This window comes from Chlorocebus sabaeus, chromosome 10, assembly GCF_047675955.1.
Source record: "Chlorocebus sabaeus isolate Y175 chromosome 10, mChlSab1.0.hap1, whole genome shotgun sequence".
Lineage (NCBI taxonomy): Eukaryota > Metazoa > Chordata > Mammalia > Primates > Cercopithecidae > Chlorocebus > Chlorocebus sabaeus.
The window spans coordinates 58,287,521-58,304,753 of NC_132913.1; the positions used below are offsets into that span (position 1 = coordinate 58,287,521).

General features: G+C 39.2%; 1 protein-coding gene across 2 annotated transcripts in view; it reads right to left on the minus strand.

Moving 5' to 3' along the window:
- Positions 1–6,224: 6,224 nt before the first annotated feature.
- TLK1 (tousled like kinase 1) overlaps positions 6,225–17,233 on the minus strand; it is a 166,186-nt gene continuing 155,177 nt past the window's right edge. For both annotated transcript variants that reach the window (XM_007965328.3, XM_073019808.1), the window contains 3 exons: positions 13,575–13,686; positions 12,506–12,613; positions 6,225–8,297 (listed from right to left, as the gene is read on the minus strand). In XM_007965328.3, the coding sequence (XP_007963519.2) occupies positions 8,121–8,297; positions 12,506–12,613; positions 13,575–13,686 (397 nt within the window). In that variant the 3' untranslated portion in view covers positions 6,225–8,120. The remainder of the gene's footprint in view (positions 8,298–12,505; positions 12,614–13,574; positions 13,687–17,233) is intronic.

Here is a 17,233-nt window from a genome sequence, read left to right on the forward strand (position 1 = left end):
CTATGAGAACCTAACGCCGCCTCTGATCTGACAGGCGGTGGAGCTCAGGCAGTAATGCTCACTCAACAGCCCAACACCTCTTGCTGTGCAGCCAGTTTGCTAACAAGTCACAGACCAGTACCAGTCTGTGGCTTGGGGTTTGGGGACCCTTGCAGAACATTAAACTTGGCTTAAGCAATTTCCATGGTCATTGGCGGAATGAACATCTTCCACAACCGCCACTGGAAAGTCTATCACCTGTCACTTCTAAGTCTTGATCACAAATATGCCAATTTACAATTAAAGGTTACTACTTTCCTTATTGTGTAATTTTTTAAAAAATCAGCAAAGAAACATCTTAAACTACACTTTAGCATAGCTTCATTCCCCTAAACATTATTTCACTCCCCAAAACTACAAAGCACGTATTCTTCTAGTCAAATGTAAGGGGAAACATGTTTGGATACTAAAATGCTATTGACATAAGACAAATGACTCTACTCATGTTGCTTAAGTGTAAAGTTTCTCATACAAACTTGGTTGCTACACGGCTAATTCTGCATCTAGAAAAATACACGATCTCATTCTTCCAAGTTGAATTTCTTTTAAAGCTTTTTCACTAAAAGCTATGTACATACATAGTCCATACTTCTGGGAAGGAAGCTCACAGAAATTAAACTTTAAAAATATTTCTACTATGGCCGGATGCGGTGGCTCACGCCTGTAGTCCCAGCACTTCGGGAGGCTGAGGTGGGTGGATCCTGAGGTCAGGAGTTCGAGACCAGCCTGGCCAAGACGGTGAAACCCCATCTCTACTGAAAATATAAAAATTAGCCTGGCATGGTGGCACATGCCTGTAATCCTAGCTACTCGGGAGGCTGAGGCAGGAGAATCACTTGTACCCGGGAGGCGGAGGTTGCAGTGAGCTGCCATTATACTCCAGCAAAACTCCTTAAAGTATATGTATGTATGTGTACATTCATTCCTACTAATGAAGTTAAAATTCATTGTCAAAGCAAAATATCAATAAATTTTGTTACATTAGTTCAGAAACCACACAATAGTGTTTAATTTTCATAGCGGTTTCAACATAAACACTCTTGAGATCTAAAAAGCATCCCCAAAGTGATGAAAACACAGACGGGTTGGGACCCCAACCTGCAGCAGTCCTGTTCCGCCTTGGTGGACATGCACACTTCCACAACAGCTGTGTGTACTGGAGTGGGGAAAGGAGGCATTAAAGAGCGTGCCACAGTCAAGAAGACAGGCAGGGCTCAGACTAAGCAGTTATGCAGAGACATGGGTTAAATACAGAAAACTTCCAAGCCCGTAGGTAGGAGACTGCTGCCAGGTCTCCTGAGCAACTCCTCCTCACATCTTCCAACCATTCTCAGGTCCAATCCCCCAAAAATACAAAACACATAATGACCCTCTGATAGGGGCTTCTTGAATCTGTCTTCTGTGTCTGTGGCATTTGTTCCATTTAGTTGCAGCCCGTGCCATTATAAGTTGGGAAAACTTCTGAACCCCACTCTTAGTTCCCATGAGGCAGGTGCTATTGAAATAGTTTACAGACAAGGAAAATAAGACCCCAGAAAGGTTAGTGATTTCTGTAAGGTCACATGTTATTAAGTAACAAAGCTGGGAGGCAAAGCCAGGTCAGACTTCCAAACCCATGCTTTCTTCCACTTTCATCTTTCTAAATATCTCCTTAAGAGGAAGCTATGAATTTGGCAAGTAGCGGACATAAAGAGATGCTCTTAGGATGCAATATGACGTAAGATCATTTGAAACACCAAAAACATGACTAATATTAGTGACAAATCAGTCGTGCTCATTCTTCGGATCAGGTAATTTTAGTATCTGAGTTTGATGTCTGTCATATAATAGAAATAAGACCTCAGTACCCTTGTGACATACCACGCACCCAATCAAGAACAGGTGGGATGCTGGTCGTGCACATACACTATTTGACCCAAGGCATATAGTTCTGGGAACAATCTAAGGTCTTTCAGGTAAAAATGGATCACACATAGAATCTTAAACATAATTACATACAGAAATTTTAAACCCAAGTAGAGTCACCTGATGCAATCAGAAGTACCCATTTGTGATCTTGGTGGTAGAACACCACACATAGGTAATTTCATCAGATTCAGAAGACTTCGAGATACAATGTTCAGGGGCCATATATTGGTGAACTGGTAATTAGTGAAATCTCTCTCCAAAGTTTCAGGACTTCCTTTAGAGGAGTTACTGACTTACTAGAGTCAGTTAAACTTTTTTTTTGGGGGCGGGGACGGAGTTTTGTTCTTGTTGCCCAGGCTGGAGTGCAATGGCACAATCTCAGCTCACCGCAACCTCTGCCTCCCGGGTTCAAGCGTTTCTCCTGCCTTAGCCTCCTGAGTACCTGAGACTATAGGTATGCACCACCACGCCCGGCTAATTTTGTGTTTTTAGTAGAGACAGGGTTTCTCCATGTTGGTCAGGCTGGTCTCGAACTCCCGACCACTGGTGATCCACCCACCTTGGCCTGCCAAAGTGTCGGGATTACAGGCATGATCCACTGGGCCCAACTTTTTTTTTTTTTTTTTTTAAAAGACCAACTGGTACCACTGCAGGAAGAGGAGCCAGGTGTACTTTCTGTGCCTGTGACAGTGGGCAGAAGAAGACCTCCGTGAGGTACTTTCTGTAAGACAGGTGGAATGGGGTAGCTCATCGATGGACCTGATCTTTGACTAAAAATGCAAGGGAAAAAGATGTAAGAACAGAAAAAGGTGCAACCCACTCTCCATCTTACCTAGAATGGGTCTGTGGCAGGGGTCTGCTCTCTAGTGACTCATTCTTCATCTAACACTGGAAACATTCGTAGGGCAGGCGCGTAATTCTAGCACTTTGAAGTGGGTGGATCACTTGGCCCAGGAGTTTGAGACCAGCCTGGGCAACATGGTGAGCCCCTGCAAAAAATACAAAAAAAGTAGCCGGATATGCTAGCATGAACCTGTAGCCCCAGCTACTTGGGAGGCTGAGGTGGGAGGATGGCTTGAGCCTGGGAGGTCAAGGCTGCAGTAAGCTGAGGCTGCATCACTGCACTCCAGCCTCAGTGACAGAGACCCTGTTTCAAAAAAAAAAAAAACTTTTAGATTTGCTCTTTTAAAAAGATGACAATAATGTTTGTAGCTATTTGGCTGTCACCTTTGAAGAGTCATGATGGATTTAACTCACTAAGCCATGTTTACTATATACCAAGATGTTAACATAGTTAAGAACCTTGCTCCAAGGCTCCAAAAGCTGTGCTTACTAGTTATGCGGCTTTAGCAAGTTATTCCCCCCTCCAAATCTGTCTCCTCCTTTGTAAAACAGGGATACTGTCATCTGTCCTACCTCAATCAGTTGTTACTGGCAAGGAAACTCTGGAAAATGAGACAGATATCTGTGAGGAAACAGCATCAATAGGGCATGGTCCTTTTGGCAATTAGTTCACACACACAGCTACTACTTTTTGTTTCAAATTGCTACATTTCCTCACCTTCCATTTCCAGACAATCTAATCATCACTTGTTTGAAACCTCAGTCAAGCACTGTTAAAGTTATTTCTTAAAATAATTAAAATTACCACAGGAAGCAAAGCAGACTGAATTTTATAAATAGGGCTAACAGAATAATCTTGGAGTTTTAAAAAGGGATGACAATAGAAGCTTATTAGATACAGTACCTACTGTGAGCTGGGTAAGGTTGAGTGTGTTACATTCGTGAATTCACTTATTCCTTCCTTGCAGTCACTCTGCACGATGGGTAGTTATCACTCCTAATTTTCAGATGAGGAACCAGAAACACAGGTAGTAAATGTTAGTCAACACTTTAATCCAAAGACTCTGGTTCAAAAAAATTGAGATCTTAACCTATTTTATTGCTCTTCTTAAAACAGTCATATGACCCAGGCACTGTGGCTCACACCTGTAATCCCAGCACTTTAGGAGGCCCAGGCAGGTAGGTCACCTGAGCCCAGGAGTTCGAGACCAGCCTGGGCAACATGGTGACACCTCATCTCTACAAAAAGTACAAAATTAGCTGAGCGTGGTGGCACATGCCTGTAGTCCCAGCTTGAGCCTGGGAGGCAGAGGTTGCAGTGAGCCGAGATGGCGCCACTGCACTCCAGCCTGGGTGACAGAGTGAAACCCTGCCTCAAACAAAAACAAACCAGTCATATGTGTGTAGATAATCCACATCCCTATTATTTTAGACAAATGAAGATTTCCAGGTGAAAGCCATGCATTTTTGTCCTAACTATAAATAACTCTTCCACCCCATTCTCTGGTTCTCTGCAAATAACTTTAAAGGTTGATTTAAACACATTTACTCAAATCTTTCCCTTTCAAAAATTATAGAATTCCCGGGGATGGAGCGGGGGAGGGAAGGTAGGGAATCCTCACAAAAGAGAAAAGGAATGAAGGGAAAGTAGGGGAAGGTAAATGGAGATGTTTTTGTTGTAGGAAATACATCTAATTTAAATTGAAAAATAAGTTATACAAATTCTAAAATTGCTGCAGAATGAACTGAAACACAGGAACTAGAATTTCAATTTAATTCTAAGACTAGCTGCTAAAAGTACTTTATTTATTTATTTATTTATTTATTTTTGAGCCTGTCTCCCAGGCTGGAGTGCAGTAGTGTGATCTCAGCTCACTACAACCTGCACCTCTGGGGTTCAAGTAAAACTCCTGCCTCAGCCTCCTGAGTAGCTGAGATTACAGGTACACACCACCACGCCTGGCTAATTTTTTTGTACTTTTAGTAGAGATGGGGTTTCACCACGTTGGTCAGGCTGGTGGTCTCCAACTCCTGACCTCAAATGATTTACCTGCCTCGGCCTCCCAAAGTGCCGGGATTATAGGTATGAGCCATCACTGCCGGCCTAAAAGCACTTTTTGAATTAGATTAAATCTTCAGAACACTGAAATTTAGTATATATATGTAGAAGAAAAATCATCAGATAACAGGACAAAACGTAAGGCAGAATTAGAAAAAGACCTGTCAATGGGCTTTTAAATGTGTAAGTTAAGGTTATAACATTCACACAAAAATCAAACAGCAATGTAATTAAATTTTAAGAGTACATTAACAATCTAGGTTGTAAACAGAAAAAAAAAACAATCTAGGTGAACTGTACTGTTTACCACTAATACACAATGGCATGAGGGCAATCAACATTACTGCATTTAACAAGTAATGACGAACAGCAAAACAACACATAATATACTCTTCAGATGTTTCACTGAAGCTCTACACCATTTTGACTTCATGTAATGAGGTGTTTGTTCACATTTTATATGCCATTTAAACTGACAGAGTTGTTTTAGAAGGAGATGGCAGTGAGTGTTAAAAAGAAAAGGGAAAAAAAAGATTGAGTATTTTTGAAAAACTACCAAGTATCTCCAACTCCCCACTTACAAATTAGGGTGGTTTCTACACTTACTTCCTCTCAACATGTACACACTAAAGCAAATTCAAATCAAAGAAAGATTTTTTAAAATCATATGCAAAACCGTAGATTTTACCCTGTATCAGTGCTGACTCTTAAAAGAGGCCTTGGCTCTTATCTTAGGGATGTAGGACACGCTTTAATTCTGAGGACAGACACCAGGAGACTAGAAAACAATCAAAGCCTAAAAAAATAGTAGTGTCAAAGACTGTCAGAGTGATCTTGAAATCATTTAGCAATAGATACCAACTTTCCATGTGAGGGTAAAAGTAAGTTATTCAATGTGGCTCAATTAGCCATCTTGGACCTGCTGGATCACTGGCATGTTATTCAAAATCTGTAACATTTCTTTGGGAAACTTTTAGAAGGAAAACATGGGTCTGTAAGTTGATTCATCTCCTATACATCTTTGATTTAAAAACGATGACCTAAACCCAGGTCAAGAAAGCAACTTCATTTCATGGCTTGTTCTTCCCCTTTCCTGCGTTCTGACACTAGCAGTTGCTCTCATTCATTTGAAAGTAAAATGGTAAAGCAGTGATCTCTAGGTCTATACTATTAAACTGACTGAACCTCAAAGTTAGATTTACACATTAACTTCATATCTCCCCAAAATTTTAAGCAAACTGGGCATTTTCTTTTAGTTCAGGAATTTAAATGTTACTTTATGAACACAGGACTTTATAATTCATAAAGATGAAAACTCCAACAACAAAACTGAAAACTTGCAGGCAGCACCTAAAGCACTCAATCAATGCTAAGGTTTCATTACCATGTAGTATTTTTTTTAATAGGATTTCTATCTGCTCTACAGAGGAATGGGTATAGCCGGCCCCTTAAACCACTCTTGATAGTTCTAAGTGTTACTTACCCAGGAGTTGCCTTGATAATGGTTATTAGGTTTAACTTTAACAGCTTGAAACAATTTACACTTGTCTTGAAGTATACTTAAGGAATTTATTCAGCTGATTTTTAAGTAAAGGAGCTCAGTCAGTCAATATCCTACCATCTTGAAAGCTCCCTTCCAATGTCATTTTCATAGTCTTTACATTTTAACTGTCATTGTTTATTACTGTTTTGGCTATATTCTCTACAATTTCAGCAGCATTTTAAAGAGACAATGTGTCTATGTACAATGAAAAAACAAAATGGCTTGCAACATCAGAAATACAGTTTAACTGTACAATATTAAAGAGAATCCGTGGTAAGTATAACCTCCTTTTTCTGCAACATGAACAACTTACATGTAAGTATCAGCATTATGAATGTGACAATAAAGAAAAAGTCCTTACAGGAGTGAAATACAGCATCCTGAAAAATATTGGTTTCTACCCTACAAGGCAGTTAGAAAATGTTCACATTTTAACAAATCTGTACAAACCACAAGAAATTTGTTTATGGGACCATCTTGCTGATAAGAACTTTCCAGAAATGCAGAATAACCATGAACAAATTATAAATCTAGTATCTATGTGCTCCACAGCCCTAGAACCCAATAAACTGATTTTAAAAACTCAATTATGTCCAACATGGATCACTTTTACGTCTTGTTAATGACTGTATGCTTTTTAATATCTCTCTATGATGTACAGTCAACTTGCACCTTCTAGGTCATTTAATTTTTTTTAGCAAAGAAGCAACATCATTTAGCAGCAATTAGAGCGCCTTCAAGAAGACTTAAAAAAAATACAATATCCAATTAGAAAAGCCATATTTTAAACATTTGTACAAGAATAAGCTGCTGAAACTTAGTAATTGAAATATGACATCTGTACAACAATTTACAATAGAGCTAGAAGGGAATTTATCATTATCCTGCATAGAACTGGTCTGCATTTGGTTACATACTGTCACCTGTTTTGATGAACAAGGCCTGGTAACAAAAGAAAAATACCTGTTATCAATTCTAACATGTTGAAAACACTGGCAATATTATAATTTAGTGAATTCAACTGATTTCAAAACAAGCAGCTCATTTTGTCAAAAGTGTAAAGTATTTAGAAATAATAGCTCTCCCTTTAATATAACCAGTGAAAGAAAACGGACATGTGATCTCGAGGTACAACTTGGTAAAAGCCAGAATAGGCAAATGACAAAGCCTAACTTTGTCCAAAGATTCTAACTCTCACATTCTATTACTATAAAACACAACTGTCACTGTCATTCAGTTCTTACTTTGGTTTCAGCAGATTAACTGCCAAATGCTGAAGAATGTATCCAGGCACTATAGTTCGTATGTTAGAAATATGTCTCTTATTTTTCCATGTGTTTTTAAATAATGAAAAACTACCCTTCATATTAGAACTCTCTAGTAACAACCAAATGTATTTAAGTATTATAAACGTTATTTACAGTGTTCCCCCAAATAAACAAAAGTTTTTTCTTCTATCTTAACATGGTATTCCTGTTTCTTTGTAACAGGCAGTCATCCTTCACTGCTCAAAATTATAGTCAGAAGTGTGCATTTATTCATTGTCCATGATCCACTCTCATACAAATGAAACTATGAGGAACTTCAGTTCACAAACAGTTTTTAACCATGTCTTGTGTAAAAAAAAACAAACAAAAAAAACAACAAAAAAAAAACACTCAAATGCTCTCAAACTCAAGTGTGCATCTGGAAGCAATTCAAAGATATCATGCCAATCTTGGAGGAAAGTCAGTAAGTAATTATGCTTGAAGAAGGGGGCGTAGGGGATGCTGTCAGCCCAGCCATGTGTAGGTTTCCTGAAGAATTTGATCTTCTCATGTGTGGGAGAAGGTATGGGTCATTTGCCAGCTGGTGCACATCAAATCGATCTTCTTTTCGATATGCCAAACAGCGTCTTATAAAGGCCTCAAAAAGAGAAAGAAAAAGTCAGCAATTAATGATCTTTTTCCCTTCTAAATATCAATCAACTGAATCAACAGAAGGATGGACACATTTAAGACATAAGTAGATCTCATTTTATTGGAAGTTCAAACCTTAAAAGAAAATTCTGCAGCAATAAAATTCTCACTCCAAGTGCAACTCACCACTTGAAGTCCCGCAGTGGTTCACTTTACAGTCTAAATTACTACTGCAACCATTTGAACTTATACTGGAAAGTTATTTCTGCTTATGAAATTCTGAAGACTTCCTTTTCTAGCATTTTTCTTCTGCTAAACAGTCCTCCCACCCTCATCCCATTTTGTTATCACTTCAGTTTAGCAAAGGGTAAGATGCCATTTTCAGCCATAATATTTTTTCCTACTGACATAAAGACTTTCTTTAGATGAAGAGACCACTGAAGTGACACGTCCATTAGGGATATTGTTTCCCAGGTTAACCCTATGCATCATTACACTCCTGGAAAAGCTAAATAAATGGAATATAATCACTATTATTTTTCTCAAACCAATTTTACTTAGTTTATCTTTGAGAATAGCCTCTTACAAATAAAACCTTTCTTGAAGTGTAACACATTTTTAGAAATGCACACAAATCTTAAGTGCACAGCACAAAGTAAATACATCTATGTAACTGGCAACCAGATCAAGAAAAAGAACCTCTGAATCCCCCTCATGCTCACTTCCAGGCCCTGGCTCTGTACCCAGTCGAACCTGGGTAACCTTTATCTTGACTTCTAACACCACAGTTAAGTTTTGATTGTTTTGAATTTTATATAAATAGAATTACAAATTATGTTCTCCTTTGCCAGGCCTCTTTCACTTAATATTAAATTTTGAGGTTCATCCTTTTTTTGGGGTAGAGGTGACAACAGATAAAATATTCTCAGGAGGTAACTGGTAATTGTTTCCCTTTCTTATTGCTGACACTAGAAATTAATATATACCACTAAACAGAAGTATAATCACATTAAAAAGTAACTATTTTGTACTTTCTTTGCTTTGAAATTCATTAGAAGTCTATTTTTCTCTAAAACTATACTAGCTATTCTAATTTTACCATAGCTTACTGTTTATCAGAAGTCAATCTGATCCCTTAGAGGTCTTATCTTTTTTATCTTTAACAAAATTTCAGAGATCACTCTGAAAAATGATTAAGAGGGAGAAAAAACATCAAGACTGATACGTTAGAGTTTGAGGGGTGGAAAGGCTATCAATAGCAAGGTTAAGATTAAGAAGTCTGCAACAAGTAATGTACTTAAAGATGCCCACACCAAGTCAGGGAATGTACTCGGCAAAGGTATCTTCTGTAGGGATACAGAATATAGAGATATTATATATTACATTAAAATATTATGATATATATTATATAACTGTATCTTATTAATATTATATCCCCCCAACAACCCCTTAACCCTTCCTGGATTCCAGATCTCAAAAAGGTGACTGTGGCACCTGTAAAGAGCCTAAGAAGAGAACCAGGAATGGCTAAATGAGACTTTGCCTTTGGCAACTCCATTCCTCCTGGCCTTTTTGGTCAGTATTAAAAAAACAGATCTTGGGTCAACTAAATTCATTTAATTTCTGTTCTCGATGAGGCTACAAACAGAAAATAAGATTTAGATGCTAGCACAGTTAAAATATTTTTTAAAGCAGTTATGTTTATCTTATAAAAATAATTCATTTTGCTTTAAAATAAGAATATTTATCTCTTTTTTTTGTTTGTTTTTTTGAGACAGGGTCTTGCTCTGTCACCCATGCTGGAGTGCAGTGGTGCAATCTCACCTTACTGCAACCTCTACCTCTTGGTCTCAAGCGATCCTCCCAGCTCAGCATCCTCAGAAGCTGAAACTAAAGGCACAGGCCCCTACACCGTGCTAATTTCTGTATTTTTTTTTCTTTTTTTTGAGACGCAGTCTCGCTCAGTCATCCAGGCTGGAGTGCAGTGGCGCGATCTCTGCTCACTGTAAGCTCTGCCTCCTGGGTTCACGCCATTCTCCTGCCTCAGCCTCCCAAGTAGCTGGGACTACAGGCGCCCGCTGCCACACCTGGCTAATTTTTTGCATTTTTAGTAGAGACGGGGTTTCACTGTGTTAGCCAGGATGGTCTCGAGCTCCTGACCTCGTGATCCGCCCACCTCGGCCTCCCAGAGTGCTGGGATTACAGGCGTGAGCCACCGCGCCCAGCCAATTTTTGTAATTTTAGTAGAGATGGGGTTTCACCATGTCGCCCAGGCTGGTCTCGAACTCCTGGGCTCAGGCAATCTGCCTGCCTAGGCCTCCCAAATTGCTGGGATTATAGGTGTGAGCCACTGTGCCTAGCCTATTTGTTTTTTTGAGACAGAGTCTCGCTCTGTCCCCCAGGTTGGAGTGCAGCGGCATCATCATGGCTCACTGCAGTCTTGACCTTCCTGAGCTCAGGTGATCCTCCCACCTCAGACTCCCAAGTAGCTGGGACTGTAGGTGTGTGCCACAATGCCTGGCTAATTTTTGTATTTTTGGTAGAGACCAGGTTTTGCCATGTTGGTCAGGCTGGTCTTGAACCCCAGGGCTCAAGCAACCACCTCTGCCTCCAGAGTGTTGAGATTATAGCATAAGCTACTAAGCCTAGCCCCCCACTTTTTTTTTTAAGAGATGGGGTCTCCCTATGTTACAGCCCAGGCTGTTCCTGAACTCTTGGCCTCAAGTGATCATCTTGCCTTGTCCTCCCAAAGAGCTGGGATTACAAGTGTAAGCCACCATGCCTGGCCTGTATTTATCTTTTTAATTGTCAAAATGTTCTAACCACTATCAAATAATTTACAAAAAAACCAATAAAGATAGACAAAATGGAATGCTGGACAGTTCTAATAAACACAATCAGTGAGATTACACAAAACCCAGCATATTTTCAATTAGGTAGGTTACTACGACCCCAAACATCTCACAGTATGTATCTGCACTATGTAAGAATAAGAGAATATAGAAACTATATAGTGTTTGTTTATGAATTATTCTTATGGCCTGCACTATTGACACAAGAAAAAAACAGGAGCTTCTTGGGTTTGTCTTATGAATTTGACCAGGTTTAGAAAAGAGAAGCCTACAACAGCAAGTCACAGAGAAAAGAGCTTTGTGATGAATGCAACAGAGGAGTAATAAAAACACAAACACAAAAGGCCAATAGGATAAAGGCAGGAAGATACTGAACACCAAAAAAGTTTTGCTATGAATTAGAAATAGCTATTTCCTGTAATTTTATTATACAGACATATGGATTATACTGGATTAGCTCTCAAGAGCTAATACAGAGCAGCATAGAGGTCAAGGCTGTGGACTTTGGAGTCGAGTAGATACTTGTGAGCCGCAGCTCTGCTGCCTCCTAGCTGGTATGATCCTGAACAAGGTCCTTTTGCCATGGCATGGCTGTTCTCCTCTTTTATAAAATGGGAATAACAAAAGTACCTACACCTCATAAGGCTGTTACAAAATAATGTATATAAAAGCACTAAAATAAATGGTATTTATTACTTTTTTTTAAATTTCTTTTTTGAGACGGAGTCTCGCTCTGTCACCCAGGCTGGAGTGCAATGGCATGATCTCAGCTCACTGTAACCTCCACCTCCCAGATTCAAGTGATTCTCCTGCCTCAGCCTCCCCAGTAGCTGGGATTACAGGCATGTGCCACCATGCCCAGCTAATTTTTGTATTTTTAGTAGAGATGGGGTTTCACCATATTGGTCAGGCTGGTCTCAAACTCCTGACGGCAGATGATCTGCCCATCTTGGCCTCTCAAAGTGCTGAGATTACAGGTGTGAGCTACCATACCTGGCCCTATTATTACTTTTAATATTTCTTATATACTTATAATATCTCAGTATTAACATAAGCAGATAAATAATACATAAAAGGTAATGATGAGCCCAGATCTTGTGATTTTTCCCTAATTTTCAAAGTAGCAGCTGATGAACACAAACAATCGGGGACCATATTTGGCTGCTTAAAAGATAAAAACTGTAGCAACCAGAGGCTGATGCAACTCCTTTTCTGAAAGTAAATCACCAGCTCCTGCTGGACAGATCCCCTGCAGCAGCGAGTCTTGTGACTTTACTTACTTTTGGAAAGTACTTACCTTGTTGTCAGCAAAACTGATGAAAAAAAAGTTACTTCACAAAACTCATTTACAAAAATTTAATACCTTGGCTTCACTGCTTACAACAGGTTTTACAGGGAACTGGACTTCTGTGGCTTTTAATATTGTATTTTCTTGAAGAATGTCTTGTTGAGACTGATTGTGACCAAATGGCTTAAAAAAAAAAAATTAAAGGTTGAGATATTTTTCTCACAAAATATTTAAACACAGATATCATTTCTGTCTAAGCGAATTCCCAAAATCCAAATATTTTGTGTTCCAAAATCTTCCTCAGTTATTTGAAATCTGAGATGAATTCTCATACAAACAAGGTATAATTGATAGCAGGCCAAGAAAGCCTATCTAATCAATCTTCAACATAGATTAAACACTGTAAGAAGAAGAAAATAATGCTGTTGCAATATAAGATAAAAACATAAAAAGAAATTTAAAACTTTATTCTGAATGCTTAAACAATGAAGTTCAATAAGAGAAGAGATGAAGTAGTAATGAAAATACCTATGACAATTTCCAAATATCAAATACTTTGTGTATCACAGGCGAATTTAAATGAAGGAGCTCTGGATGTGGAGTGAGGCGATCCCACACAAATCCCTTAACCTCTCTTCCCCTATTGATGAAGGGATGGGGTGGGATGTGGGCTAGATAATATCTATGGTAACCTGTACTTCCAACTTCAATATAAAAATGTTGGGAAATAATTAAGACTAACTTTGATGGTATCTCCCTGACAAGCAACAGGGGGAAAGAGACCACTCAGGCCAAACTGTGTGTGTGGGTGGGGTGGGGGGTGTAAGAGGAGGTCAAGTGAATAGTGGATAATGAAAAGAATTGACTCCAGTATTCCCAATAGTAGACAAATATTAGCATGTTAACAGATAGTTACTTCTTTTCTTAAAAAAAGGGAAAGAAAGCAAAAAGCAGGTCAAGTAAACTGGTGTGACATTAAAATAAATTCTGATCCATGGAAATTTTAGGAAGAAATAGAGGAGAAGCCTGGCTTTCTTTAGAAGGATTTAAATTGACTTTGAGTTAGTGAAATTTTGCTTTTAAGAAGGAAAAATTCAACTTAATTTATCAATGTATAGCTGAAGGCTAGCAGAATTGAATTTACCTTTCTACCATAAAGACACTGAAAGAAGATGACTCCAACTGACCATACATCAACCTTGTTGGAAATCTTTGGTGGCTCTTTTCCAACTACAAAACACTCAGGAGGTAAATACCTATAAGTTTTGTGGGAGAGAAAAAAGGAAAGGTTACTACTGACAATCTGTAACTTAAAATCTTCTAAGTGTAAAATCTTAGAACACTAATTTTATCCATACATAAACTCTAGGACTCCCATCAGTGAAAATCATCAACTGAACTTCTGGAGCATTTACATTCTTTTATCATTTAACTCTAGAGCCAACACATACAACATTGTGATAAAGTTCACCTCTATCTATCCTATCTATCTATCTATCTATCTATCTATCTATCTATCTATCTATCTATCTAATCTGCCTGCCTACCTACCTACCTACCTACAGAAACAAAAACTTACGAGAGATTACAATGGTCTAATTTGGAGTATCTAATAATAGAAGAAATCCTCTCCCATCCTCTTTAACTACTGTTCAAACTGTAGGCACTTCTCTCCCTAAAATATACACCAGATCATGTGGTTCTTTTGTTCAAACAACCTCGACAGCACTTACTGCCAACAAGACCTTGTATCTCTTGTTTGTAACACAAGACCCATGCTAATCTGGCAACAACATACATTTTCAAAATCTGCACACACTATTTTCCCCCACCCTAACCCGCCAAATTGGCTAATCAAAACCAATTCACTTGCGTCCTCACTCGGCTCTCCTTTATCCTCTGAGCTCTTGAATATGACAATCACTACTCCTTCCCTAATCACTCCAATTACTTAGCATCTTTTCTTCTTCAAGACCCACCCAATCCCCATAAGCCGTTTTTGCTTCTCCCCAGGTGGCTCTGCTTTTCTCTGTGTTACTGCAGAATGGTGCAATGCCTCTATTACGGCATTCAACTACAATCACACCAGACTGTGAGCAGCTCCAGGAACTTATTCACTGCGCAGTTGCAAGCACTAGCAGTGTCTGAAACACAATGGATATTCAAAATTACTATTTTAAAAAATCTAAGTCCTATTTATAAGTTCATAATTTTTTTTGATACAGGGTCCCACTCTGTCACCCAGGCTGGAGTACAGTGTTACGCTAATAGCTCACTGCAGCCTCACATTCCTGGGCTCACGTGATCCTCTCACCTTAGCCTCCAGAATGCTGGGACTACAGATGTGCACCAGCACACCCAGCTAATATTTTCTTCTTTGTAGTGACAGTCTTGCACTGTTGACCAAGCTGGTGATCTGCCCGCCTTGGCCTCGCAAAGTGCTAGGACTACAGGCATGAGCCACCGCACTAAGCCAGTTCATAATTGTTAATAGATGAAGGGTAAAAATCAATTTGTCATCTCCAGTTATAAGTAAAAGATCCATCAGGGATGCAAGCATCTCACAACTCAAAAAATTTAGATAAACTTAAAATTCTCAAAAGGAATAATGTTGCTAAATGGGAATTTACTCTATTTTTTTTAAATGCAGTTTTGTATTCACTATGCTAAAATCAGTAAGATTTCAGCAGGATGTTGACAGATCTCTTAAAAAACACATGAAACTTCCTTGAAGTAAAACTACCAAAGATAACCAATAACTCACTTGTAATGTGGTAAAAAGCTGGATTTATTTTATCAATAAAAGTGTGTATTTTATGCAGGTGTCTATGTGTGTAACTGAAACAGGAATGGCTTGTAAACATCAAGCTATACTCTCTACAGGCACGAGGTGTATGCATGCAAGGAGAGCAACCACAGAAATTGATGTCAAAGTAACTTGGGAAAAGATGTCCACCAGAATTTGAGAACAGAGAGACAAAACTAAATATTTTAAGCTTGTGAGGATGAAAGGTAATTTATAAGAGCAATATTATATGTATATTCTAAAATACACAAGTATGTACAGTGCTATCCAAATATATCAAATACAGTTGACCCCTGAACAATATAGGGGTTGGAGGCACTGACCCATGCAGTTAAGAATCCATGTATGATTTTTATTTATTTTTTTGAGACCGTGTCTGTGTTGCCCAGGCTGGAGCGCAGTGGTGCGATCACAGCTCACTGCAGCCTCCATCTCCCAGGCTCAAGCGATTCTCCCACTTTAGCCTCTCAATTAGCTGGACCACAGGCACACACCACCATGCCTGGCTAATATTTTTAAAAAATATATACAGACAAGGTCTTGCTATGTTGCCCAGGTTGGTCTTCAACTCCTGGGCTCAAGTGGTCTTCCTGCTGGGATCAGAGGCGTTAGTGAGCCACCGTGCCTGGCCACATGTCTAACTTTTGACTCTCCCTAAAAAGTTAAAAAGTTAACTACTAGGCTGGGTGTGGTGGCTCAGGCCTGTAATCTCAGCACTTTGGGAGGCCGAGGCGGGTGGATCACGAGGTCAGCAGTTCAAGACTAGCCTGGCCAACATGGTGAAACCCTGTCTCTACAAAAAATACAAAAAAATTAGCCAGGCATGGTGGCGGGTGCCTATAATCGCGGTTACTCAGGAGGCTGAGGCAGGAGAATTGCTTGAACCTGGGAAGCAGAGGTTGCAGTGAGCTGAGACCGTGCCACTGCACTCCAGCCTGGGTGACAGAGCAAGACTCCGTCAAAAAAAAAAAAAAAAAAAACAAAACACGTTAACTACTAATAGCCCACTGTTGACTGGAAGTTGACTTACTGATAACATGAGCAGTTAATTAACATATATTTTCTATGCTGTAAGTATTATATGTTAAATTCTTATAGTAAGCTAGAGGAAAAAAATTGCTATTAAGAAAAATCATAAGAGAAAATCACTACTCATTAAGTGAAAGTAGATTATGACAGAAGTTTTCATCCTTGTCATCTTTAGGTTGAGTAGACTGAGGAGGGGTTAGTTTTGCTGTCTCAGGGGTGGCAGAGGGGGAAGAGATGAAAGGGGAGACAGACACACTTAGTGCAACTTTACAGGCATACATCATAATTTGTTTTGCTTTTTCATATAATATCAATCCTTCTTCCACCATTTGCTTTAGTTTCAGTGCCTGTATTATAGAAGGGTCCATGCCATAAAAGTCAAAAGCAATGTCTTGACTAATAGAAACCCTTCTGCCAGGCTGTCTAATGTCAACTTGTTTTCTGGTAGTGTCTCTTCTACTACTTCTTTCTCATCATCTGGTACCAGTTTGGAAGCACTCATCTCCATCAAGTCACCTTAACTCCTCTGGAGGGGTGTCTGTTAGTTCTTGAATTTCTCCAAGATCCGTATCTTGAAACCCTTCACCCCACCTTCTTTGCCATATCTACAGTCTCTTCCATGATTTCCTTGATTGCCTCTGTCATAAATCCTGTGAAGTCACACGCAACATCTGGACACGGTTTTCTCTTGCAGGAATGTACTCTTTCAGGCTTGATGGCTTTCATGGCTTTTTCTAAAACAATGATGACATCTTCAGTCGTGTAATCCTTGCAGACTTTCATGATATTCTCTCTACTGGGGTCCTCTTTAACAGCACTGACAATCCTTTCCATAGAGTATCATGTGTAATGAGCCTTAAAGGTCCTTAAGACCTCTTGATCTAGAGGCTGAATTAGAGATATTGTTTTGTTTGAGGACAAGTAGATGGCTTCAATATCTTCAGTGTTAAACTCATGGGCTACTAGGT